Source organism: Penicillium cataractarum (genome assembly GCF_028827025.1).
Source record: "Penicillium cataractarum strain IBT 29864 chromosome Unknown utg000007l, whole genome shotgun sequence".
Taxonomy (NCBI): domain Eukaryota; kingdom Fungi; phylum Ascomycota; class Eurotiomycetes; order Eurotiales; family Aspergillaceae; genus Penicillium; species Penicillium cataractarum.
In genome coordinates, this window is record NW_026622743.1 from 3,740,968 (window position 1) to 3,766,372 (window position 25,405).

The 25,405-nt window shown below is 52.5% G+C and overlaps 10 protein-coding genes across 10 annotated transcripts; 5 read left to right on the top strand and 5 right to left on the bottom strand.

Annotated features, from left to right (window-relative positions):
* Nucleotides 1-468: 468 nt before the first annotated feature.
* Nucleotides 469-4,427, top strand: N7496_008893 (uncharacterized protein; the record flags this gene model as incomplete). Its single annotated transcript, XM_056701812.1, has 9 exons — nucleotides 469-548; nucleotides 610-1,836; nucleotides 2,049-2,279; nucleotides 2,337-2,505; nucleotides 2,564-2,572; nucleotides 2,618-3,247; nucleotides 3,310-3,806; nucleotides 3,858-3,961; nucleotides 4,015-4,427. The coding sequence occupies 9 exons, from the start codon at nucleotides 469-471 to the stop codon at nucleotides 4,425-4,427; spliced, it is 3,360 nt and encodes a 1,119-aa protein (XP_056553875.1).
* Nucleotides 4,428-5,094: 667 nt separating this feature from the next.
* N7496_008894 (uncharacterized protein) lies at nucleotides 5,095-5,782 on the bottom strand (the record flags this gene model as incomplete). Its single annotated transcript, XM_056701813.1, has 3 exons — nucleotides 5,095-5,331; nucleotides 5,369-5,640; nucleotides 5,689-5,782. The coding sequence occupies 3 exons, from the start codon at nucleotides 5,780-5,782 to the stop codon at nucleotides 5,095-5,097; spliced, it is 603 nt and encodes a 200-aa protein (XP_056553876.1).
* A 34-nt stretch (nucleotides 5,783-5,816) lies between these two features.
* N7496_008895 (uncharacterized protein) lies at nucleotides 5,817-6,199 on the top strand (the record flags this gene model as incomplete). Its single annotated transcript, XM_056701814.1, has 2 exons — nucleotides 5,817-5,952; nucleotides 6,024-6,199. 2 exons carry the CDS (start codon nucleotides 5,817-5,819, stop codon nucleotides 6,197-6,199), a joined length of 312 nt encoding a protein of 103 aa, XP_056553877.1.
* A 61-nt stretch (nucleotides 6,200-6,260) lies between these two features.
* Nucleotides 6,261-6,854, bottom strand: N7496_008896 (GFA family protein; the record flags this gene model as incomplete). Its single annotated transcript, XM_056701815.1, has 1 exon — nucleotides 6,261-6,854. The coding sequence occupies one exon, from the start codon at nucleotides 6,852-6,854 to the stop codon at nucleotides 6,261-6,263; it is 594 nt and encodes a 197-aa protein (XP_056553878.1).
* An 815-nt stretch (nucleotides 6,855-7,669) lies between these two features.
* On the bottom strand, nucleotides 7,670-10,807 carry N7496_008897 (Histidine protein kinase NIK1; the record flags this gene model as incomplete). The annotated part of the gene is made up of 2 exons (XM_056701816.1): nucleotides 7,670-9,164; nucleotides 9,231-10,807. The coding sequence occupies 2 exons, from the start codon at nucleotides 10,805-10,807 to the stop codon at nucleotides 7,670-7,672; spliced, it is 3,072 nt and encodes a 1,023-aa protein (XP_056553879.1).
* Nucleotides 10,808-12,233: 1,426 nt separating this feature from the next.
* On the bottom strand, nucleotides 12,234-14,226 carry hsp60 (chaperone ATPase HSP60; the record flags this gene model as incomplete). Its single annotated transcript, XM_056701817.1, has 3 exons — nucleotides 12,234-13,750; nucleotides 13,860-14,001; nucleotides 14,119-14,226. 3 exons carry the CDS (start codon nucleotides 14,224-14,226, stop codon nucleotides 12,234-12,236), a joined length of 1,767 nt encoding a protein of 588 aa, XP_056553880.1.
* A 1,136-nt stretch (nucleotides 14,227-15,362) lies between these two features.
* On the bottom strand, nucleotides 15,363-16,821 carry N7496_008899 (uncharacterized protein; the record flags this gene model as incomplete). The annotated part of the gene is made up of 2 exons (XM_056701818.1): nucleotides 15,363-16,555; nucleotides 16,728-16,821. The coding sequence occupies 2 exons, from the start codon at nucleotides 16,819-16,821 to the stop codon at nucleotides 15,363-15,365; spliced, it is 1,287 nt and encodes a 428-aa protein (XP_056553881.1).
* Nucleotides 16,822-18,228: 1,407 nt separating this feature from the next.
* N7496_008900 (ATP synthase subunit epsilon family protein) lies at nucleotides 18,229-18,571 on the top strand (the record flags this gene model as incomplete). Its single annotated transcript, XM_056701819.1, has 3 exons — nucleotides 18,229-18,260; nucleotides 18,313-18,427; nucleotides 18,497-18,571. 3 exons carry the CDS (start codon nucleotides 18,229-18,231, stop codon nucleotides 18,569-18,571), a joined length of 222 nt encoding a protein of 73 aa, XP_056553882.1.
* A 499-nt stretch (nucleotides 18,572-19,070) lies between these two features.
* On the top strand, nucleotides 19,071-21,779 carry N7496_008901 (N-alpha-acetyltransferase 35, NatC auxiliary subunit; the record flags this gene model as incomplete). The annotated part of the gene is made up of 8 exons (XM_056701820.1): nucleotides 19,071-19,170; nucleotides 19,232-19,299; nucleotides 19,377-19,517; nucleotides 19,568-19,789; nucleotides 19,859-20,314; nucleotides 20,369-20,626; nucleotides 20,683-20,781; nucleotides 20,841-21,779. The coding sequence occupies 8 exons, from the start codon at nucleotides 19,071-19,073 to the stop codon at nucleotides 21,777-21,779; spliced, it is 2,283 nt and encodes a 760-aa protein (XP_056553883.1).
* A 1,077-nt stretch (nucleotides 21,780-22,856) lies between these two features.
* On the top strand, nucleotides 22,857-25,295 carry N7496_008902 (uncharacterized protein; the record flags this gene model as incomplete). Its single annotated transcript, XM_056701821.1, has 5 exons — nucleotides 22,857-23,617; nucleotides 23,686-23,945; nucleotides 24,022-24,156; nucleotides 24,212-24,302; nucleotides 24,359-25,295. 5 exons carry the CDS (start codon nucleotides 22,857-22,859, stop codon nucleotides 25,293-25,295), a joined length of 2,184 nt encoding a protein of 727 aa, XP_056553884.1.
* Between the last annotated feature and the right edge of the window lie 110 nt (nucleotides 25,296-25,405).

Below are 25,405 nucleotides of genomic sequence, written 5' to 3' on the forward strand. Positions count from 1 at the left end.
TTTTTTTCATGATACCGCATCAGCTAAACCATAGAGAAAGTGTTGCATTAGTTTCTTTCCTTGTCTTGGTTTGGTTTATTTCCCAGGGCATGTTTGGAGTGGTGTTCTGTTATCCCAAAAGCAACCCCTATCTGCTGTACATACCAAAGTTTCGTGAATAATCCCCACTACCCAATCATGATATTGTTAATAACCACGCCTTTACTGTCTTCCGATTTCTCCCTATTATTTATATTTCTACGCGAATAAGCAAGGAACCCGGGTGATGTGCTTTGACTCACGCGATCGGCGCCCTGCCGAGTTGGGGCCAAGCGGGCTGCACGCCGGGGCGCGAGCAGATGATCGCGTCTTGAGGCTGAAATTGACCCCCTCCCTCTTGATTTAAAATGACTTCTGCCCAGATCATCATGCATTTTCCCCGCAAGGGACCCTGTTGAATGCATCTCATTCAAGCAAATTAGATCCACCATGCCCTCACAATCTACGGTAGGGCCGACTCGCTCGGCGTGGTTCGAGTGTATCCAACTAGATGAGCAGACGAACGTAGAGTCTGTGCGCCCTTTTCTCCGCAACGACAGGTGACATGTACTGACAATTTTCTGATCACAGTATTGTTGCGATTCCACCCATCGGGGCCCATCATCAAAAATCCTGGATAGCCCAGGGATCAAAATCACCCTGGCTGGGGACTGATCTGCTAAAGCGCATGCCGCGGGCGCGGGTGCTGCTGTACAACCATGGCCAGCTGCGCGAGCGTGATAAGATCGATCTCCTGGGTCAACGGCTTTTGAACCGCCTGCTCGAACAGCGCAAACATCACAGCCCTCGACGGCCGATATTCTTCCTCTGCCACAGTACGGGCGGTTTAGTAGCCAAGGCATGCCTGGCTCTAGCCCCACGGGCCGAGCCGAGCCAGGCTATCGTAACCAGCTGTCATGGCATCGCGTTCTTCGCGACTCCTCATCAGGGATCGACATATCTGTCGGCAGAAGAGTATCAACGGAGTATTCGACGATTGCTGTATTTGGAGCATGACATACCGCTCTCGTTGCGAGAGCAGTTTCGTCCGCGGCAGGAAAGACTGTGGCATCTTTCTAACCAGTTCAAGGCGCTCTCTGCTGACATGAAGGTCTGGTCGTTCCTAGAGACTATTGACTCGACTTTGCATGTGCAAGATTTAGAGTCTAATAATCTCATCGAGTTTCATGCCCCGATCACCTCCATCAGATCTGGTTTACTCAGTATCGAGCACGAGAACGAGATCCCCATAGGAACGGACCATGCCGGGACATCCTGCTTCCAGGGACAAGAATCGGCTCTAGAGGCCTTTTTGACTGAACTCAATGACGCTGTGAATATGGCTGCGGAGCTTTCCAAGCTGAGGGATAATCCTTTACACGTGGAGCAGGAAGTTATGGTCCAAATCAATGGATTCTTTGAGGACACTGCCCTTGGTGTGAGTGATGAGACTCCTCTGAAGCTATGGTCCACACAGGTCTCATTGGAGAAATACCTGTCCAAAGGACCATCGACTTGCCTGCGTGAGCGATTGGAGCGAATCCAGCCCGGAACATTGGATGATTCCTCATTGAGCAGTTATGGTAGTCGATTTCCGTCCCCAAAGGTAGTCCAGGGGCCCGAGCATGACGATGAAGATGTTAGTGAGAATGACCTTACTGATGACGATCATGATGACCACGATAATCATGGAGCTGTGCACGAAAGTGATGAACGACCCTCGAGGCCGGTCTTAAAACACGGCCAGAGCTACCAACCCCCCATAGACCCAGCACTCCATTCCCCAACCATCCACATCACCAAGGCTGCCACAGATGGGTATTTTGATAGACCCGCGAGTGAAAGCCCCCCCCCCCCGTGGAGCGCCGAACGAAGGAAACGATTGCCCAAGCACTAGGTCTCTCCCACATCAAATCCCACAAGCGAACTGTATCAGACGACAGCTCCCACGCGAGTAGCTCTCGGCCTGGCTCGTAAGAACCCCGTGCCCAGACGCAGATTGTCAATGGATTTCTCACAGAAGTTTGTAGGAGCTCTGCATCGCCGTCGCGACAGGTTGACTTTTTAACAATCCCTGCTTCGACACGAGACCGTATAAACGAGGATGCCGAGGGAGCCGATATACCACGATCGCTGCCGCGATTTGACAGACCGGATCCGGGCACGGAAAAGCTGCTGTGGATACATGTCCCGTATACGCATACCGGATGGGTGTCACAGGTTATTCGGCGAGCATGTCAGGACCGTCAGGAACCGACATTGTATGGCAGACCATTGTCCTCAAAGCATTATATCCCCACTGACTTGTTTGGCATTAGTCTGCGAAAGTTTATCAATGATGAGAACTGGTACCTGAATCTTAACCGGGCTCGACATATGGAGCCACATGCCCGGTTCGTGCGACCAAAATGCATTCACTCCCGACAGATGGATGTATCCCACGGGGCCAAGGAAGGAGACGCAGAAGATCCCCAGCTGGCTCTTTATGTAAGTGCAGAAGCTCCCATCTTTGTTATTGTATCACGATGACTGACATCTATCGCAGACACCTTATGTAAGAGCGTTGATCCCTTTTCCTACATACCGACTAACCTTCTAGCTCCATTGGGATACATACCGAAACCTGATCCAACGCCGCAAGGTCGTTGAAGACCGAGTCCACCAGGGACGATCGAGACCCGTACCATACCGTATCGACAGATCGAGCCTCGAGGCTAAACTTATATGGCAGTACTTAGGCTGCGAGCCCCCAATTCACTTCCGACGCACTCTTGACCAATACGGGTACCCCAATCTACGCTCGACTGTAGCTCGAGACGACGACCAAATGCTCTGGAAACGTACCCGCAAACCAGCCCGGATCGACGACCAACTTCGAGAGTACCTAGAAGCAACAAATGATGATCCAGAGGGCACTGAGCCTACCGAGTTTATGGACGGTAATGTATTGATGGTCGACCAGCTTTGGCTCTGGATCGTCGACCGAAAGACTGTTGTTACGTTCTTCCCTAATCAAGAAGCGACTACATCAGAGGGAAAGTTGTTTGAACAGACGAATTTGCATAGCAGCATTTATAATGAGTTGAATGGTGATCTTGCTCGCCGGTTTGAGACGGCGGGTGACCTGGCAGCTTTGATCATGTTACATGCGACAACTGTTCTGCTGGATAAGACGCTCCATCGTGACTTGCAAGTCCTGCGAATCTTTGAAGAGTCGATCAGTATTCTGGTGCGTTGTACTTCTCATGGGGCAAAAATGGGCTTGGATGAAAAACTAACCAAGACACCTAGACTGAATCGGTAACCAAATCCTTCAAACGGTTCCGCAATCGAGGCTTCGTCAATCGTCCCGCCGACTACGATCGCACCGCAGAAGGCAAAAACATGACGGCCGCACAACGGGACGCAAGAGATCGCCAAACAGCCCGTCGCAACCGTGACGACCTCTCCGTTCTTCTCGAACTACGCGATATCGAAGACGAGCTTTCGACAATTCTGAAACTCCTCGATCAGCAGGACACTGTGATCAAGAGCATGATGAAATATTTCGACCGGAATGGATGTGGTATAGTCTTCCTCGACGCTGCGCAGATGCGAATCGACGAATACCGGACACAGATTGGCGATATGAAGGAGAACAGCCATCTAGCGCAGAAGGCGGTTGAGACTCTGCTTGATTTGAAGCAGAAACAGGCCAATGTCGACGAAGCGAAGATGGCTCGGTGGCAGGCCGAGGAGACGCAGAATCAGTCTCGGTCGCTGATGGTGTTCACCATTTTCACAGTCATGTAAGATACCCCAGTATTCTAGAGAGACCCAGACTTGACTAACGACTACAGCTTCCTGCCGCTCTCCTTCTTCACATCCCTCTTCGGTATCAATGCCCGTGAATGGAGTGGAACGCCTGAGAATCTATCTCTAGCCGAGATGCTCGAGATTGGCGGTAAGCCACCAGAACCCACGTTCTTTGTTCAACGCTAATGACTCCGTTGCCAGCACCGGCCTCCTTCGCAATCATAGGGATCGCCCTACTAATGGCATTCAGCGGAAGCCTCCGCCAAACAGTCACAAAATCGCACAAAATCAGCCGCGGTCTATGGAGAGAATTTATCTCAGCCCCAATAAAAATGTTCCTGCACTGGGACTCTTTCAAAAGCAAGATTCCCTCCGTCGTCCCGGCTGATAACTCGGCGATGCGGAAGCGCTTCGATCAGTACCTCGGATACAGCATTCATCGGACGCAATTTGAGGAGGACTTTTGGCAGCGGCGACAGGTTGAGAGGAGTCCACTTGAAGAGTTGGAGCGGAGGAAAAGGAAACGAGTTAAGTCGATGTCCAAGGCGAATGGTTGGGGAGAGGCATTGGCGGAGAAAGTGCGGAGGGTGAGTGAGGGCGGGCTCAACGTGTGATTTAAGCTTAATTAAGGTTGGCACGTGGAATAAAGTTGTTTTGAGGTCACAAGAGGTCTGTTGCTAGGATACGTAACTCGATTTCATCGAAACATAAGTAAGAACTCTGAGTGGCTCTTTACAGAGATATTCTACAATGATGGAGCAACGCGCTTGACGTCAGATCAACAATAACAATGATTCCATTCCCGAACTGGCCACACAACACATCCCGAATCGCGTCACATCGCGTAGACATCAACAAAGTCATATCCTTATGTTTTCTTCTACAACAGATCATCAAGAAGGTGCATAAAATGATTCAATTGGTATTTGTTTTGATTTTGTTCTTGACCCTCAGGCATGTAGATTCTCAATGTTACCAGCTCACCCCGAGCGTTGCAAGGGATTGCGGTGACTAAGGAGTTTGGCCTTCATCATTGGACACAAGAACAGAGTAAAGGGGGCACAGGTCAGAGACCTCGTATAATTAGCTCGAAAGCAAGAAGCCTGCAAAAGCCCACGTCGAAAGAAGTCGTTAAAAGTCGTCCAAAAAGTCGTACAGGAAATCGTCCAGCGAGTCGTTCGGTAAGTCGTCCAAGTCGATAAATGTCGAAAGATGTCGTCCGGTGTTAAATGATCTAATAGTTAGTATATGTAAACATACATGTATATATAAGGAGTATAGTCATAGTTGTCGAGAACGGCGTCGCGGAGGGCGGAGGAGGAGGGAGGGCGTCGAAGGAGGGAGGGCGTCGAAGGAGGGAGGGCGTCGAAGGAGGGAGGGCGTCGAAGGAGGGAGGGCGTCGAGGAGGAGGAGTGAGGGTTGTAGATAGGTGTAGGAAGGGTGGAGAGATTTGGTGGGCAGGAGATATTTGTACCTGAGAGGACTCGAGATTGAGCGCAGCCAGATCACCTCGCCTACCTAATTTGGAAGGCAGGCGCTGATTCAGATCACGCACCTCTAGATCACAGGCATCAAGATCACACATGCCCAAAGAGGCTCCCCAAAGCATCTTGCTGATCAAGAGTGCTTCTCTATCAAATACCATCTCCATTTGGGTATGCTTCGCGGCCCCATCCAGCTCGCAGACTACTTTATATTGCTTCAATATCCGAGCGATCGTGCTGACATGAATGAGGTCGACAGGGCCGTCCGCCGCGCTTGGATATGTTCCCGTGTCTAGGGTGCGCATGACGAGCTGTATGGGGGAGTCCTCGTTCGACGCTGCGACTGCCTCAGGCCTAGCTAGAGCGTGCCCGACCTAGATCTCGTTCTTACTCGGGGAGAAGCGACGTCCGACAAGGTAAGACGCGGTATTCCAGCTCTTGGCATCAAATTCAAGACGAAAGCCTTCATTTCCCATCATGTCCATGCTGATGAGGTGCTTGAAATGATATGCAACGGTCATGGATACATACTGTGCATACGCTAACGAGTATAAACAGTTGCGGAATCCAAGTCTCTCGGGGTATCCCTACGGCAAGACTTTCAACAATCAACCTGAGCTCCGCAAGCACCTCTACAACGAGCACACTGAAACCAGTAAGTTGCTATCTTCTCCGTGGTGTTTTATATTCAAAGGTTGCAGAAGCTCACCCTTACACTCAGCCCAGCCGATTCAATCACTACGCAGCCCAGGCCACAGGCTGACATGGATTACGGGGGAGTCAAGGATATCAAGGCTGGACAGGAGATGCCCCGGTGCAAGGGCTTGTGTCCTCACTCCACAGCCGCCGCCGACAAGAACTCGTTGCGACTTCTGAGAGTCCATTGCCCAAGAACTCGATGAGATTAGATCAGTATCTACCTCACACAACTCTAACCACAACCCCAGAAAGGATTCACCAAGTTCACTCCGTCTCTTCAATCTTCATAACCTTTTCCCATCGATCCATACTCTCCTTCCTCCAAATGTCCCCCATGTTAGGATAAAATGCATCAAACGCCGGAATCGACCCATCCAATTTGAGAAACCCCCTCCTGCTCTGCGTGTATATATGCACATCAGGCAGGACTTTCCACGCTTCATCCAGCGTTCCCACTCGAATAAAGCGCGTGCGAGAACCGGCAGAGCCGTAATGGGACCACACTGCAACTTTACAAGCTGGACATCTGACAATTCGCTGTCCTCTTCCCGATTCCGATGGTGTAGTGATAATTTCGAGGTCCGCGGAGTCCTGGACTGGCCTGGATAATGGCGGGCCAGCGGGTTTTGCGGGTTGAGTACTTGATGCGGGCACTGAGGGTGGTGCTGATGGGAGACGAGTGACGAGGGTGGACTCGATGACGGCATTTATGGCGAATGCGGTCCCGGTTTCACGTTGACAGGAGGTACAATGGCAGCAGTGGACGATGAGTGGGCGTGTCTCGAGGCGATACCGTACGAATCCACAGGCACAACCGCCTTCGAGTGGGTAAATAGAGGGCGATGCCGAGTTGTCCATTTTGCGGGAGGCGAGGATGGAGGATGGTGGGTTTGGAGGTCTTTTCGTTCTCGGGCTTTACTTATGTATTTGTAGAGGAGTAGTTAGCTAGGCAGCAAGTTGGTTTCCGGGGAAGCTTCTCGTATTCGGAGGTGTCATTATCGTAATCGACCCCGCCTTTATGCGGCGATACGAGTTTCTACTGCTCTTATTTAACCTTATGGATACGAATGAAGGGGATGATAGAGTTTACATGATTGATTGGAGATTGAAATCCGGGCAGCGGTGAAGGACAAGATAAGATTTGATCATAGTACTACTGCGTAAGAGATAGATGTGATGATATTTCACTCGTTGGAGAAAAAAGCGCCATGTCCCATATTCCAGAAACCCCAACGCCTCCTCGCCCACTGTATGAATAGGTGCATGCACTTCAGTTGAATTGCGAGGGAGATTGCCATGATGATTGGTCTGAGTGGATATGGCAGATAGAATGATGTTATGATTCTGCACACTGATGGCCATGAGATGACCAGCATGCCTACTGTTCATTGTCAGAGGCCAAGAACTGCGGTAATAATACAACTTGCACGGCACAAAAGAGGAGGGGCCGTTTTTCGCAGCCAATACTCCCACAGGTTAACGGAGTGATAGATGGGGCGAATCCTTCAGTAAGAATGTATGTCGCATTGCCAGTGGATCCATAGGGGTAGATGTCGATCGAGTATCTGGTTGGTTTGGTGGTGTCGGGCGTATCGCACCCACGACCAATCCTCCTGGGCACCAGTAACATCGACGCCTGGCATCGAATCGTGCCCAGGATCTCAGATCCAATCTCAAGTCTCTACAGCAGAGACCAAATTCATAGATGCACACTTCAGGATAGTCTGCATCATCATGTTCGAGTTCAACGGCTTGGAGAGATACTCGTCCATGCCTGCTTGAATGCATTTATCGCGATCACCGAGCATGGCATGCGCGGTAAGTGCCACGATAGGCGTGCGCGGCAGACTGTTCATTTTCTCGTGTTGTCTGATTTTGATCGTGGCCTCGAATCCGCCCATGACTGGCATGGAGACGTCCATCAGAATTACGTCGTAGCGGTGTTGCTGTGCTTCTTTGACGGCTTGGAGGCCGTTCTCGACGACTGTGACGTTGTGGTTGCACTTTTGGAGGATGCGGACGGCCACTTTCTGATTTACGTCGTTGTCTTCGGCGAGGAGGATTGCGAGAGAGCGGGTGATACCTTCGGAAACGCGATTTATGCGGTTGCCGAGGGCTGGGAGGATACCGCTCCAGAAGTCGATGGGTCGGCAGGGTGTTGTGACGTAAGATGACACGCCGAGTTCACCGGCAGACTTGAGAAGGAGGGATACCACGGGTGCCACGATGACCAGTGGGTTGAGAGAGAGATTCGGGTCCGCGCGTAGCTTTGCTGCTGTCTCCAAGCTCGGGGCTAGCATAGCATCGAACGAGCCACACAGGTCCTTTCGGGATAGGTTGGGAACAAGTTCGTTGTCATTGACTACGACGGGCTCGAGACCAAAGCCCTGTAGCATTGCGGGAACGGGACAGCCTTCCAAATCGCCATTGTCAACGAGGAGAACTCGCCGGCCCCGATAAGGCGCCAATTGCTCCGAGAATCCTGCTGGAGCTTCTGCCAGTTTGGCTCGAGAGGTAAATGAGAACTTGCTTCCCTGGCCCACACGGGACGTAACCCAGATATCACCACCCATGAGAGAGACGAGGCGCTTGGAAATGGCCAGTCCGAGACCTGTGCCGCCAAAACGACGAGTCATCGACCCGTCTGCCTGCTGGAACTTATCGAAGATCAGACCGAGTTTGCTCTCCTCGATACCAATGCCAGGATCCGTGACTGAGAATTCGAACATTGTCTCATCCTTTTGGCAATCGCTGTTCTCGGCACGCCTAATCGTGACTCGAATTTCACCATGGTCGGTGAATTTGATGGCGTTGCCGACTAGGTTCAGCATCACCTGACGCAAGCGATATGCATCGCCAATCAGGAAGTCAGGCACGTTGCCATCAACGGTGTAGGATAAGGTGAGAGCCTTTTCGTTTGTTTCCACTGCCAGAGCTTTCAAAACGCCGAATACGGTAGACCCCAGACTGAACGGCATTTTCTCGATCATCATGTGGTTGGCCTCAATCTTGGAGATATCCAGGATGTCATCGATAATGGTCAACAGGCTGATGGCGAGGTTGTGGACCATATTGAGCGTTTCGCGGACAGGAGCCGCAAGATCGTCCGTGTCGAGTGCTAAACTCGAAAGTCCGATAATTCCATTCATCGGAGTTCGAATTTCGTGACTGGAGAGTTCCTCAATGTTAGCTAACTTCTTCCATGGCTACAAACCTGTGGGATGTTTCAAATACCTCATGTTGGCAAGGAATTCAGACTTGCTACGGTTCGCCAGTTCCGCAGCCTCGCGGGCAGCCGTATTCCGCTGGATACTATCGCGTAAACTCCAGATCATCTTATTAATCTTTTGTTTCAAGTCATCCATCTCGCCCGATGCCGACACGGTGATCAGCTTGGTGAAATCACCGCTCATCGCAGCCTCCGTGATCTCGCCAAAGGCTCGCACCTGCGAAGTGAGATTGTCGGCCATGATATTGACGTCTTCACTAATTGACCGCCAAATACCGTACGATCCATCTAGCTTGGCCTGTCCACCGAGTTTGCCTCTCACTCCCACGTCTCTCGCCACGATCTTGACCTCTCGGGCAAATTGACTGAGACCGTCCACCATGCTGTTGATCGTTTCTTTCAGAGTCAGGATTTCTCCCTGGGCGTGGACCTCAATCTTGGTGCTCAAATCGCCTCGAGCGATGGCTTGTGTGACATTTGAAATCTGTCGCACTTGCTGTGTGAGATTCTGGGCCATTGTATTCACGTTGTCCGTTAGATCACGCCAACGGCCCTCGACGTTCTCGACTTGGGCTTGTCCACCAAGTGTGCCATCCGTACCAACTTCCCGAGCCACACGGCTCACCTCAAAGGCGAACTGGTTGAGCCGGTCGACCATTGCATTAATAGTGAGTTTCAGGTCCAGGATTTCACCCTTAACGTCAGCGGTCACCTTCATAGTGAGGTCACCACGAGCCACAGCAGTCGTCACCTTGGCAATCTCACGGACTTGTTGGGTCAGGTTCGAAGCCATGCGATTCACATTGTCGGTCAGATTCTTCCAAGTACCCTCAACACCGTGGACCACGGCCTGGCCACCAAGAGTTCCGTCCGATCCGACTTCACGAGCCACTCGGCTCACCTCGAACGCGAATTCGCGGAGCTGGTCCACCATAGAGTTGATGATGTTCTTGAGTAGTAAAATTTCGCCCTTACAATCTGCTTGCACTTTCCGAGTCAGATCGCCCTTAGCGACTGCGGTAGTCACGGTCGTAATGTCACGAACTTGGGTAGTCAGGTTGTTGGCCATAGCGTTCACGTTGACCGTCAGCTCTTGCCAGATTCCCTGAATGCCCTCAATATTGGCCTGGCCACCAAGAACTCCCTCAGTGCCCACCTCGCGGGCCACCTTGGTCACTTCCTGACTGAAGATTTGCAATTGATCCATCATCGTGTTAATGGTCTGCTTGAAGGTCGCAATGTCGGGCGACATCTCCAACGGATGAAGCCGCGCGCGCTGAGACAAATCGCCATGGGCAACTTGCGTGATAATCTCCCCGATCTCGCGCAGTTCTTTCTGAAAGGCCTCGTTGATGTGGGTGTGTTTGCGAAGCTCTTTGCGAAGCGCAGAGCATTCATGTTCAACGTCTGCGATTGCGGAGTGGGACTCTCGGCGATAGATCAGTTCTTCGACGATCAGTGAGATGAATTCACGTGGCACTGAAATGTCGGGACTATTCTGGTGCTGCAGTGCAGCGCGGGCTTGGAGGAGGTCGGCATCGCTAACCAGAGCCGGCCGCGGTGAATCCACCAGTGCTGCCATTGTGGATTCTGTGGACAGTAGAGTGCTGACGGGCGCCGGACTGGCTGAGGAGAAAAGGGGTCTTGTGTTTAGGTCGTGTTCCTCGTGTCTAGTTGAGGGTCCTTTGTATCACACTGAAAGCGGGTTTGTGTCAGCTGGTCAGGTTGAGAGAAGACCGTGTAGGTACCCTCCGATCAGGTCAAGGCACGGGATGTAGGGTCAGCGCAGCTCACCAGGTCGAATGGGCTTGTCCTCCTCTAGAAACAGAAGGCAGGCGGGTGCAGCAGCACGACGATTGAATGCGCATACATTCCCCAGGCCCAGTTTGTGTCGCGAAGAATCCCCTAGGTTTGACTAGACTGGCAAGAAAAGAGAAGAGAGAACGGAGTTCGTCCAGTGGAGTTGCCAGTGAGTTTCAGGCGGCACCAGAGTGTACCCAGAGTGGACTCAGTGGAGGGTGGCAATGTTGCGAGAGGCTAAGAGAGTCTGGGGGTGGGCCTTTGCAAAGGAAAGGTAAAGCGACTGTTGAAACTACCTCCGCCTCGGTCAACGAGGCGGTTTCAAGGCACTCCAAAGCAGGCTTCATACAAACAAACTATAGAATTGGACGGTCTAGACCGCGGGCGAGCGCAACCCGCGGTCGATTAGCCGACCACAACAGCCAATGGGCCCACGAGTGACGCATCACAAAATGCCAGTCAGCCGGACAAGCTCCTAGTGGCCCATGGATCATGGGCAACGGAGCTGTTTTTGGAGGAGACTGGCTCGTCTGAGATAGCCCCCAGCTGGAGGGTTATCAGAGCCTGAAGAGGTGAGAAGTTGGAAAGCTCCAAGAAGTTTCCTGTTGGTTTATGCAACAACGCACGTGATGATCCTCGTCTATCGTTGGTCTATAGGCGGTCAGTAAGTGCAGTATTTCTACCAGGTTAAATAGGATGATACATTATTATTATTGTTATTACTGGGGACATTGCTTGGGAAAGTTTAGGTCTGCAATTTATACCTTAACGGTCTGACAACCCTAATTTACTCGAGATCGACTGGCGATCAAGTAGGTACTTGGTACAGATGCACCAATCCCCGCCTACTAGGTCGAGTCTGTGCGTTCTATCTTAAATGGAACCATCTTCTAGCATCATCAAATGCATTAGAAACCACGTGTAAATGGAGAGAACAGATATGATACAGGATTTGCGCCAGACCCTTTTTTTTTCGAGCCCCAGGGGAAGAGTGGAGAGAGGTGTAGGAGACACAGAGAAATACAGGTATAAGAAAAGGGTAAACGGTAGTAAAACAAAAGGTAAATAAAACAACACCGGGGGCATTACAAAAAGTCCAGAGCCGCGAGGGAACGGCGCGGCGATGCAAAAAGGATGCAGCGGGAGAAAATCATTTCACAGAGGGCAAAGGGGGGGAAGGAGAGAGACGATGAAGGAGGAGGCTACGTTTAGAACATGCCACCACCCATGCCGCCCATACCACCCATACCACCCATGCCGCCACCAGGGGCAGCGGGGCCCTTCTCCTCGGGAGCATCGACGATGGCAACCTCGGTGGTGCCGAGCAGGGAGGCAACACCGCTGGCATCAACCAGAGCAGTGCGGACAACCTTCAGGGGGTCGACGATACCGCTGGCGATCATGTCGGTGTACTCGCCCTTGGAGGAGTCGAAACCACGGTTGAAGTCCTTGGCGAACTCATCGGTCAGCTTGCCGACAATGACGCTGCCCTCGAGACCGGCGTTCTCGACAATGGTGCGAGCGGGGCGGGTGATGGCAGACTTGATGATGCTGACACCGAGCTGCTGGTCGAAGTTGGCGGGCTTGACGCCGTCCAGGCCGTTGGCGGAGGCCTTGAGGAGGGCAGTACCACCACCGGGGAGGATACCCTCCTCAACGGCAGCGCGGGTAGCGTTCAGGGCATCGACGACACGGTCCTTCTTCTCACCGACTTCAACCTCGGAGGCACCGCCAACCTTGATGACGGCAACACCGCCGGAGAGCTTGGCCAGACGCTCCTGGAGCTTCTCCTTCTCGTACTCGGAGGTAGTAGGGTCAGCCATGACACCACGGATCTGCTCGCAGCGCTGGGAGATGTTGTCCTTGCTACCCTCACCGTTGAGGATGATGGTGTCCTCCTTGGTGATGGTGATGGCACCGGTGGAGCCGAGCATGTCGGGGGTGAGCTTCTCGAGCTTGATGTCGAGCTCATCGGTGAAGACGGTACCGTTGGTGAGAACAGCCAGGTCACCGAGGATGCTCTTGCGGTTGTCACCGAAGCCGGGGGCCTTGACGGCAGCGACCTGGAGCTGACCACGGAGCTTGTTCAGGATGCAGACGGCGAGAGCCTCACCCTCAATGTCCTCAGCGATGATGACCAGGGGGCGGCGGAGAGTGGTGGAGGCCTCAAGGGCGGGGATGATGTCCTGGACGGCGGAGATCTTCTTCTCGGACAGCAGGATCAGGGGCTTCTCGAACTCGACCTTCTGGGACTTGGGGTCGGTGATGAAGTAGGGGGAGGTGTAACCACGGTCGAAGCGCATACCCTCGGTAACCTCAAGCTCGTCCTCCAGGGTCTTACCCTCCTTAACGGTGATGACACCCTCCTTGCCAACGCGCTCCATGGCGTTGGAGATGAGCTTGCCGACGTGGGTGTCGCCGTTGGCGGAGATGGTAGCGACCTGAGCGATCTCCTCAGCAGAGGTGATGTCACGCTTGTTAGCCTGGAGGTAGTCGACAACGGCATCGACGGCGGCCTGGATACCACGGCGCAGATCCATGGGGTTGCAGCCAGCAGCAACATTCTTCACGGTCTCGGAGAAGATGGCACGGCCGAGGACGGTAGCGGTGGTGGTACCGTCACCAGCGAGCTCGTTGGTCTTGGAGGAAACATCCTGGAGGAGGCGGGCACCGAGGTTCTCGAACTTGTCCTGCAGAGTGATAGCCTTGGCGACAGTAACACCGTCTATTTGAATTGAAGATGCAACGTTAGCATTTTGTTTTGTTTTTTTCCCTCAATCGCCGCGGAAGGCCGAGCCGGGTTTCAGGGTCGCGCCGAGAGACAAACAACTTACCCTTGGTGATCTTGGGGGAGCCGTAGGGAGACTCGATGAGGACATTGCGACCCTTGGGGCCGAGGGTAGAGGTAACGGCCTTAGCGAGAGTGTCGACACCCTTGAGGATGCTGGCACGAGCTTCAACACCGAACTTGATCTCCTGCTTTGCGGTCAGCCAGGGTTAAACACGGAGAGCTTCGGAATCGACGGAAATCGCAGCCGACAGTCATCGGAGAGTCCATCCGGAAGCCAATTGCAATGGCATTGTAGCACGCACCTTGTGGGCAAAACGCTGCTGCTGGAGGTTCAGGGGAGAGCGGGCGAAGGGGGCACGCTTGGAAGCGGCCGAGAGGACCGAAGTCCGGGTAGACAGGGCGCGCTGCATTGCTAAACAGGAGAACGAAAAAAAGGGACGAGAAGGTATTAGAATAGAGATATAGAAAGAAAACCCAGCCGGAATTGATGCGGGTTGGGAGGTGAGGAGAGGGGGTGAGATGGAAGGGAGATGGAAGAGAAGGGAGGGAAGCTGGGGAAGATGAAGCCAAAGTCTCGAAAATTTTCCAGGCGTTTCTTAATCCTTCCCCATCCCCAGACTTGGCGGCAGAAACAGCTAGAAGGGTCACGTGGTCTGTCTCATTCCCGAGGTTTCGGGTGACCGGCTATATACCGGAGTACTTAGTAGTGTACGTCCATCGGATTATCTTGACCGGGATCCCGTTAGGTCAAGAAATCCGATAAGTAGAATTAATAGAAAGAATGGATCTCAGTCTAATTCGTAGTATAGGTGATTCTCTATAGCCTCAGCAGTAACTATTAGCACAAGATCAGGTGAACGATCTGGCTGGAAAAATATCGGTCCGTGCTAGCCGCGGATATATATATACAACCAACCCTAGTGTCATAGAGTAATCAATTAACTAAGATCGACTCTTAAAATCACCTAAGCTTACTTTTCATAAAAGGTAATCATCCAATTTTAAAAATCTAGAGCCGTCATCTCATTCAAGCTTCAAATGGAGAACTTCAAGGTGAGTTAACAACTCGATGACGTGAAAAAGAGTCGAGATAAACGTTGGAGACGCGAGCTTGACCAATCAAATTCAAAACATCCATGTATACGTCCAGTTCAAATCAGCAAGCCATTCGCTCGACTTCACCACACGATTATTTACTTCGCTCTTAACAATTATCTTTGAGGACATGATCATTGAATGATGCTAAGCTGTGAGATCTTGCTGAGTATGTCGCGCCTTCCTATCTGACAGAAAATGGTATTTGCAAGCCAAAGAAGCAGCCCTTCCACAAAATCCATCTGACGTGAAAGTCACGCTGAAAGCAATGAGGCTCCAGCGCCCGTTAAGCGAGCGGGAACCTCTTTCGCCTTATCAACAACCGAAAAAAAAGAAGAAAAGAAACGAAATCATGTCCATCATCGAAGAAATAACTAGCGTCACCAGCTTCGAAACCTGTCGGGATCATCACCGTATGGGAGATTGACGAACCGCCGCTTTACCGGGTGGCTTAGTACTCCTCCTGACCCGGATGCTGATTGTGACTACCTTTAGCCTCATCATCATCATCCTTCACGAAGAGAGTCTCGTCCATGAACCAAGTGTTGGGGTCCAGAGTGTCGGGGCCTAGAGCGCTGGAGTCCATAGCCTGGCCTGGGGCATCTTCAGCAGTAGTTGGAGCTGGGTCCCAGCTTGGCGGAGGAGGACCGGAGACTCGAAGACCACCACCTCGTCCGGTAGCATAGCCAGGCGCATGTGGAGACCAGCTGAAATCCGCCGGTGCAAGGATTTGGCCACCGACAACTGGGGTAGGCATAGGCCAATAGAATGGATTCTGTCCAGCCTGAATCGGGTTTCCGGTGACCTGGCCAGGTCCCATTTGACTGGGGTAATAAGCGCCCTGAGTTCCATACGTCGGAACAGGGTTGTTGCTCATCACAGCCGGATCGTTGGACACGAAGGTCTGGTTCCGGTTTCCTGCCATGGTGGTCGAAGGGAGAGGAGTGGCGTCGGCGATGCTACGGATGGACTTCATGCCGTGCTGATCCTTGGTTTGAAGACTAACAGGCAGCTTGACAACCCGAGATGGACGAGGAGTCGGGGTAACTTGCTCAGCCTTGATCTTGGTGTCGTAGGAGTCAGAATCGAACTCATCGTCAAAGTCCTCATCACTGTCATCGCTGTCGCTATCGGCATGGTCAGTGTCAAGTTCGGGCTGGAGGTGTTGAAGGAATGGGGCCCCGCCGCACATCAGAGCATCCTCATCGTCCTCGTCATCATCATCCATGGTCATCTTGGACTTCTTAGAGGTGGGGAGCGAATAACGTCCGGACTTGCGCTTTTTCTTGCCCTGGAAATACTCTGGATCGGAATCCTCCTCTTCCTGGGCGTCCAGGCCATCCGAGAACTCATCATCCATAGCACCAGAGCGGCCCTTGCGTCTGCGAGCATTTCGTCTTCCCGCCTTGGGGGCTCTACCACCACCAGCAGCAGCGGCAGCGGCAGTCACGGAGCGACGCAGGGGTGGAGGAACGCGCTGGCCGGCGGCCTCACGACGGATACGCAGCTTTGACAGGTGCTGCACAATGGCTCCTTCGGTGAACTTTGGACCCATAAGCTGGGCTACCTTCTCCCAGGGAACTTTGACGCCAGTCAGGTTGCATGCCGACTGGACAGTGAGGAGCAGGAGGGTGTCGAGGTCCTCTATCAAAATTATCAGCACACACGTTTCTCAAAGTTTGACATCAAAGAATGAATATGTTTATGCATCACCCCAGCAAAGGGAGTGGAAGTGACGTGACGACACTTCACTTGTGATAGAAGTGCCAGGATGCATGAATGGGATTTATGCAAGAAACAATGGAGTTGAACGTACGATCCCAGCGAACCAACTGGCGCTTTTCCTTGCGTGGCGGCTTGCCAGCGCTGCCCGTTGGGGCATCCCCTCCACCCTTCCGAGTGGAGGGCATTTTGCGATCTGTTGTTGAATGGGTATCAATGGACTAGGAGACAGAATCAGAGTTAGTATGCTTGTTGAGGAGATGATCTGCAGAGGACTTTGGAGGTTGTGAAGGGATGGATATGAAAGGAAGAAATCCGAGCTGATTTGCCCTCCGAGGATGGCAACGGCAAGTTGTTCAGAGACGGCAAGATATAATCAGCGCTGAGAGCCTGTTCGTCGACTCGCTCGGTATATAGGAGACCTGGCGGAGCCGAGAAGCATGAAAATGTTCGATGTGACACCGACACCTTGCAAAAATCTCTTTGTGATGCCGAACCGTAACAAGAGAAGCCGAGTCTGTGGAGGAGAAGGATATGGATAATCCATAGGTCTTTGGAACTTGGGGCGAAAGGGTAGGGTGGAAAGGTAGTTCTCGGGCGCCTCACCTGTCTCGGACTTGCTCGTATCAGCCACCAAGCTTGTCGAGGATACTCAACAGCTTTCAATGGAGATGCAGCAGGTTGTAGCAGGTGTTTCTTGCTGAACAGGAGATGTGCGATGCGATAAAGAGAAGCTACTCACCGTAAGAATAGATGTAGGTCTTGGGTACACGGATGGTTGAATGCGGGTGAGAGGTGAGAGCTCGGGGACGGAGTGCGAGATATGTGAGGGGATAAAGAGAAGAGCGTGGGGCAAACTGTTGCCAAATAAATCGAGGTGACTAGAGGTAAACAAGGTATGTGCCTTCGTGTCTGCAAACAAACGGCAAGCTCTAGGTTGCTAGTTAGCTAGAAGGCAATCGAAGACCTTTACTTACTGCTGCCTCGATCAGCCAGACAGACTTACCTATACTCCGTGGAAAGTTGGATATTGCCCGAGAATTAGAGTATGCATTTTGATACTAGGAACTGATATGATGGGTCCTGTCTACTACGACTATCTCTCGGCATAAGCGCTGGATTTTGATAGTAAGCCCCATTTCTCATGATGTCACTGGACAAGGAAAAACTTATTCGTCACATCATATCGAGTAGCGTTGAAATGAAATGAGACTGAGAGGTCCAGTACGCTTCATAGTGATTCTGAATTTTCGAATCAGTCTTCTCTCTCCCTCGGCTCTGGTATATTGCAGTACGATCTCGTGCTGAGCGCTGAACCCGCGAATAATCTCCATACTAAACGAGGTTGCATAAGAAAACCACCTGAAGCCTATAAATCCTTTTCGAGTCCCGAATCAATCGACAAACGTCGTGGAAAGAAAGCTCTTTTTACAGGCAAATGATGGGTGATGTTGGATCCACGTGACTTGTAGATCGGACTGCCATTCACGTGACCAGAGTTCCCGATTCTCCGAAGTCGAACGCTTCCAAACTCACCCGAGCCGTTTTCACCCCCTTCAATTGAACCACCCATCTCTCCACATCCACTCTTCAAAATGACTGCCGCCTGGAAAGCCGCTGGCCTCACGTATGGTTCGACAGATCCCGCCAATTCTCGCCCGTGCTAACCGTGGCAACAGCTACAACCGCTACCTGGCCATTGCCGCCCGGACGGTGCGCCGCTCCCTCAAGGAGACTCCCCGTCTCGCTGCTGAGCGCCGCGGTCAGATGGACCTCCGTTTCGCCAAGTGGGAGGTTAGTTGAACCCGATATAATTTACCGGATTGGATCGATGGAACTAACGGAGTGTTTTGTGACATTTAGAACGGCAAGCAGGGTGATGTCCGCTCGCTCGCCCAGGCCAACACCGAGGCCATTGCCCAGGCCGCCGAGAAATAGACGACCAGCACAGCACCTCCCTGAGCATGATCGAGACAGCATGATATAGCCATGCTTCTGGCAGAAAGATGGACCTGGGGCCGGAATCGGACACAAGCGATGATTTAGACGGACCCCGGGCGAGACAATTGAACTTTTTGTACATGTGTAGCAATACAAGATCTGTCTGGACAGACAGACAAACCATGAAATCGCCTTCTTCTCTGTGTGCACCAATACCTGAATACCTAGGATCTGTAGTAGAACCATTGATCGTAGCCTTTGTCCCAAATTGTACTCTTGAGGGTTCCGGCCGGTACCTGTTGTCTGCACGTCAGAGCGCCCCAACTGCCCGTCCAGCCCGAAGCCCTTCTTTTTCCCGCCTCAGCCTCCTCCCCCGCCAAACCCCCTCTCCCCCATTCGCAACCTTCTACCTCGCCGGTTGATTTTGCCCTCAATTTCCTCGTCCATCCCATGAGAAGAACCGGCAGCGGACTGCAGAGCTTCAAATCTCTGTGCGATGCTGCCGAATAACGAGGTTCGCGTGCCCCCGCCGCGGGCGGTTGCGCAGTCCGCTGTGCCGCGCGACATCACCGCCGAATTTACAGAGGCCGCATCAAGTAGAGTTGACCCCATTCTCATTCTACTCTTCCTTGAACTAACAAGACTGCTATCTCACAGAACTACGGACTGGCCAGCTCGTCAAGGATGAAATGTTCACGCTCTTCGAGGCGGTGGGCGCATTGGAGGTGCGTCATTGTCGTACCAGGATAGAAATGGTGCGGGAGAAGACCGATTGCTGACAATATTGTGGAATTTATGATAGATCATGGACTCCAAGATGGACAGCGGCTACATAGCACCTGGCGAGAACCTTGCGCAAGCGCTAGAACACGACTACGATGTGCGACGGGACCTGACACCGGAGGAGCTGGTGGGGTTGATGGACCAACTGCTTTGCCATGAGGTGGGTATACTACATCTTCTTTGGATCGAATGCCGCTGACACCGGTACAGATGGCATGGCATATGGGACATCCTCTTTCTCAGACCCTTTTTACGTCTATCTATATCGATAAGCTATTGTGGCCGGTGCCGAGAACAATGGAGGACGCCCGGTTCGACCGAGTGCCCAGCGAAAACCCACTGGTCGGCCTTGTGCTCCGTACCTATTGTCTCGCACTTGTTAAGGCATGCGACTTTGTTCACGCCCGTGTGGCCTCTGAATATTTCTACGAGGTGCGTGGGATGATGACCTATTGGGAAGATGACCAACTTTGCTGACGGGTGGTTGGGTTGGTGGTACAGGAAGAAGACTTTGTCACTCAATTATACAATCGAAACCTTTTGTCCGCTTTTGACTCATCGCACTTCTATCGCCTGCTGGATCAGGCGGTCAACTGGGTCGAGTCTCAGGAGGGGATCGATAAAAAGCTTCGAGATGCGATTCGAAGCAGACTTCAACTACGGTGGGAGTTTTTGGCTGCTGTGGATCAAGACCTTGAGATCCTGGATACTGGATCGACAGATAGCTTTGAATCATGTCTGGCCCACTTGAAGCCTGTAACAGAAAGCGTTGCTCTTGGAAAGGCGGTGCCAGAAGCTTTCAGCTTGAAGCTTCAACGCAAGCTCGCCAGTACTGTGCCGCCTCGGCCTATCGTCCACATCAAGCAGGAGGATGCTCTGGCCCACATGAAGCGGTTATGCCAAGATGCGATTGATATGCAACAGATGCTGGGATACAGCAGCCCAAGCAATTTCAAGGTACGATGATGGGAATAGTTGGTTGATCACATTTTTACTGAGTTCTGATTCTAGACCGCCGTGTGGACTCTGCTATCTCGAAAACCCCAGCCGTCAGTCTACATCCGATCTCTCCTGCAGGCCTTGATTGTCAACGGCATGACAATCCTTGGCGCTGTATCGGTTAGGCAATTCCTCTATGACGACCTTGCTGAGCTGGTCTTGCCATCAAGTATATTGCTTCGAGCGAATACTGACGAGGTAGAGCTACCTTCTGACCCTCGGTTCCGGATTGCACAAATCATGGAAGGATTCGTCAAACGCTTTGCCCAGGTACGGTCAATCCCGAGTCCGATCAATCTCCTAGCGAGCTAATTAAATGTCTGCAGCCTTTTGTTGACACCGTGCGCTCCGCCTGCCTGAACCGTTGTCGGGTCCGACGAACCATCTGTCATACTGCCGTTGACTGGGACAATCTGCAGATGGAGGTATGTTTGAGCCCCTTGTACCCTTCAGTCTTGCATGAGCTGAGATTATGTACTTCCAGGCTGAGGAGCTCGACCTCCAACTTCAAAATCTTAGTGCAGAGCCTGCGTTGCAATTCCAGGGTGGCGAAGCTACCTTTTCCTACCCACTCAGCAGCTGGGCCTACCACCAGAAACTCATTCAGCTTCGGCTGATCCTGCAGATGGGATTTGAGCTATCTATTTACGCCCCCGAAGAGCTACCCGGTATCTACTGGTACCTGTCACACATTTGTTCAACGCATCTTAGTCACCTTGACCGCATTCGCACATTCACCGTGGCAGCTCGAAAGCGCGATCTCGTGAGCAGTGGCCACGAAGAAAGTTCAGCGCAGAGGTCTCCTGCATACCATAGATCATTCCTCTATCTCGAGAGGTTGACGACCCATATCATTGCGATCGATGCATTTGCGATCGCGCTTCACGCCCTCTATGTACTACTGGCTCGGCATCAGATTCTGCCGTCTGCCGGTGGGCCCGGCGCCTACTCCAGTGATAAGCTCCGCTATGAGCTTCGCATGAAGCCTTTTATCCCAATCTCCTTACCTGAACTGGTTCCCTACGAGGAGTACCACCGCGAGGCTACCTTGGAAGGTGATACGGACGCCACCATTTTGGACCGTGCTTCCAAGGCCATCACCGAAGCTCGAAAGGCCTGGGAGGCAACTCTTGCCAATGGCGCTTTTATTGAGGACGTCTCGTCGCCCGCAAAAGAACCGTCGATTGCCATCGAAGAAGACTGGCGGCGCGATATTAAGGACATGATGCGGGCCTGTATCGGGGCTAGCATTGCAATCGAGACAGTCAAGAAGGCGCTCCTCGGTGACAAGCCTCCTTCCGAGGAGAATCCGTTGAACCTTCAAGTGGTGATCCCCGAGATTGGCTCCAAGACGCAGTGGCATGACTGGTGGATCGTCCCGCAGATCTCGGAGAAAAAAGCGGCCAACCCGACCACTTCGTGAGTCGTGTCTCAGCCGTGAAGAGAATAGACTCGGCGACTAGGGACTATGGAAACACGGATGATTGAACTTTCTTTTCTTTTCTTTTTATTTTTTTCTTGGCATTGCATTGATAGGTACTTGCATCTCATGGGGGCTTTTTAAAGGTCTGACTCGGGTTAAGGGATTGCTCTATTTAGGCCAAGCCAGCCGCATAGCGAATGCATTTATTATGATGACTAGCTAATAGAAGCCAATAGCATGGATAAAAAAGTGTAAATTAAAGTCAGGATCAGGCCAGGAGTAGCTGTCGTTAATTATAAGTTAGCCCGTTCAAGTTGGTTGGCTTACGGAGAACTGGGATGCCCGCTGTCTCAGGCGACTGTCCGCTTTTGGCGCCACGAACCAAGGAAACTCAACTTGACTATGAAATCATCTACTTTGCTTGGCCTCGCACTCTGGAAGCACTCCTTTGGCACTTCGCATACCTCTAGATTACTCCTCCCCTGCCGGCGCAGTTGAGCTCCCGCTTTAGGGCCCCCGTCCCGTCATTTTCTGCAAAATTGACTTCATGATCGGCACCAGCACACGCCATCCTCGGCAGTTCGGATCAATTTAGTTGACCTCTCACTTTACTCCAGTGGTTTAGCACGTTTGGCGGGCCTCGATCTTCTCTGCCAATCTGCATTCTCCAATCTCCAATCTACAAGCCCTTCTTCCCCAGAAATTCGACACATCCCGCTCCTCCGCTCACGGACCTCATCCCAGTCGATTCTCAGTCCAAAGGTCGACGCCCATGGCGGCTCTAGCCCGTTCCTTTTGATCTTGTACGAATCGGACTAAGCATCCGCCCCCTCAACGTTGCTCTCATCCTAGTCAACCAGTCGACCAGTCAACTAGTCGCCTAGTAGTCGCCCTAGTCGCACTTTCACGTCCTCTACCCAGTGTCGAGTCCGAGGGCCAGCTACGTCCTCGCCTCGCCCTAATCGCTTTTGCTCCCGACCCCATTCGATCTGCCTATGCCGTTCCCTTTTCTGTCCTCCGCTCGCCGCAGGCAAGCAAGCCGTTCCAGCTCGCCCAGCACCGCGGGGCTCTGAAACCATGCCGACATATCCCATCCGCCGCCGCCCGCGCGAGTGCAAGACCTGCCTACCCTGCCGCGCCAGCAAAGTCCGTTGCGACCGCAACGTGCCCTGCAGCAATTGTGTCAAGCGCAACTTCACCTGTTCCTACGGTCGCCCACCTCCTGCCGCCAAACTCCCCGTGCCCGTGTCCGCCGGTACCGCGTCCTCCACGCCGCTACAGCCCTCCTTCTCTTCGCTCGGTATTTCGCCATCCTACGATGCGTCTGCGCCGCCCCCTCCTCCCACTCTGCGCGATGGCTCCTACGCTCCCGACCAAACTATTCCCTCCTCCAGCGATGACCCGGACCTACCAGAGATAATTGACATCTCGCAGGAAGAGTGGGATGAGATCAATACCAAGATGGTCGCTATGGAGCAGATTCTGGGCAGTCTGCACTCCATGTTCAATTCACATTCGTCTCGGAAACGCTCCGAGGCAATGACGATAGCTTCGGAACGAAAGAGTTCGACCCGGTCGGAGGGCGTGTACGGGTCCAACGTGTTGAGGACGGGCGCTGTCCATCTCGGGTCTCGGTCTGCGCTCGTCGATATTCTAGATAAATCCAAGGGCTCTGAGGATATGGCGCAGGCGCTACCTCAGGAGGATCTGCTGGCGGAACTCGCGCTGGGCAACGAGTCGGCCGCTTATCCATTTGTGGATCTGTGGTCCTCTGATCCCTACACTTTCAATATTGCTGGGGTGTGTGCGGTGCTCCCGGAAGATGAGCAGTGTCGACGGTATGTGGCGCGGAAGAATCACAGAAGGATATGCGGCGTTGGGACTTGCTGACATGGAGGATTTGCAGATTTTTGAGCTTTTATAAAGATATCGGTGCAGTGTTGTATCCCGTCCTCCCCGACCTCGACGCGTTGGAACAAAAGACGAATCGATTAATCGAAGGGAGACGGCGAGCTGGAGGTGTCTATAAGCCGGATGCTAATGGGTTAGTCAAGCCGTTTGGTATGGACTTGCCCTTTCTGAGCTTGCTTTTTGCGGTGCTGGCCTCGGGCTGTCAATTGTCCGATCTGCCGAGTGCCGATCGTGAATTGACTTCATGGATATACGGTAAGTCTTCCCGGGAAAGGAAATGGATTGACCCCGTCGGCCCACTTGTCAAGTCTATACTGACGATCCTTCATAGTTTCTTGTGCATATCAATGCCTGCGCATGTTGAATTATGTTTCGCAGCCGACTGTAGAGGTTATTCAGATCCTGCTTATAATCAGCAATGTGCTCTCATATAATATGAACGCTGGTGCTTCTTATACATTACTTGGTACGTTGACACACCGAGCACCACCGACGTGCTTCTCATCTAATGCACCTCATAGGCATGACGGAGCGTATGTGTCTCGTGCTCGGACTTCATGTTGAATCAACCGGATTTTCACTCGAGGAGCAGGCCAATCGAAGGCGTGTTTGGTAAGTTTCCGCTCTTAGGGGTTCCTTGCTGAGCGCACGATGCTAATGCAACGCAGGTGGACCATGGCATTCCAAAATAGCCATTTCTCCCTCGCCTATGACCGACCATCCATCACCATGGTCAGCCAACCCGAAATTCCCTTTGATCGTAAATCCATGCCGGGCCATCGAACATACTTTGAGACCCTGTGCCGTGTGGTTTCGCTGGCGCTGGAAGTGCTGCGATCCCGCATGTACCCTGAAACTCAGGAGCCTCGGTACCACGAGATTCGCGAGTATAAGCAGCGCATCCAGCATATGATCGCAGAGGCGACCCCGCACCTGCGAAACCGCGATCAATGCCGGTCGCTTGCCGATCATATAGAGCGCACGGAGTTGCGTTTGCATTCCTCGTATCTTGTCTCCGTGATTTGTCGAGTGTCCTTAGACCGACATGCACACCTAGACGATCAGCGCCGAGCTCTGATCCGTGAAGACTGCATCAGCAGTCTGATTGGCACCGTCGATGCCTTTGTCGAGCTGCACGAGATCAACTCACATTGCTCCCGATCATGGATCAGTCTGCAGCGATCCATCGCATCCGCTTTCTTGCTAGTCGCTAATCACGACGGCCCCCAGACATGGGAGCTGATAGATCGGCTGGAGAAGGTCCTGACCGATCACGTCTATGCAGATGGGGATGCCGAACATAATAATCGCACCGATTCGGCCAGGCATTTGTCCTCGTCGTTGCTCGCACTGCGTGAGATTCGGGAGACTTTCCGCACGCGCAAACCGGCGGCGCCTCCCGTGCCTGTGCCTGGACAGACGTACTCGCCAGTGATTTTGCCCTCGCCGCCTTCGATCGATACTACCCCGGCGCTGCCGCCTAACATGGTCACAGCTGGTGGTCCAATGTTGCCTATGGAGGATTGGGGTATGCGGAATATCCTGGGCCGAGTGTCGGATGTTATGCTGTTCCCCAGCATGAGCGGCACGAGTCCAGTTGTATGAGAGTCCACTGGCTCGGGGTTGTGATTAGTTTTTGTTTTCTTTTTTTTGTCGGGTTCTGTGCATCAAGGCGTTGGAGGGAATTTTGTGGAAATTTTTTTGGAAATCTGTGT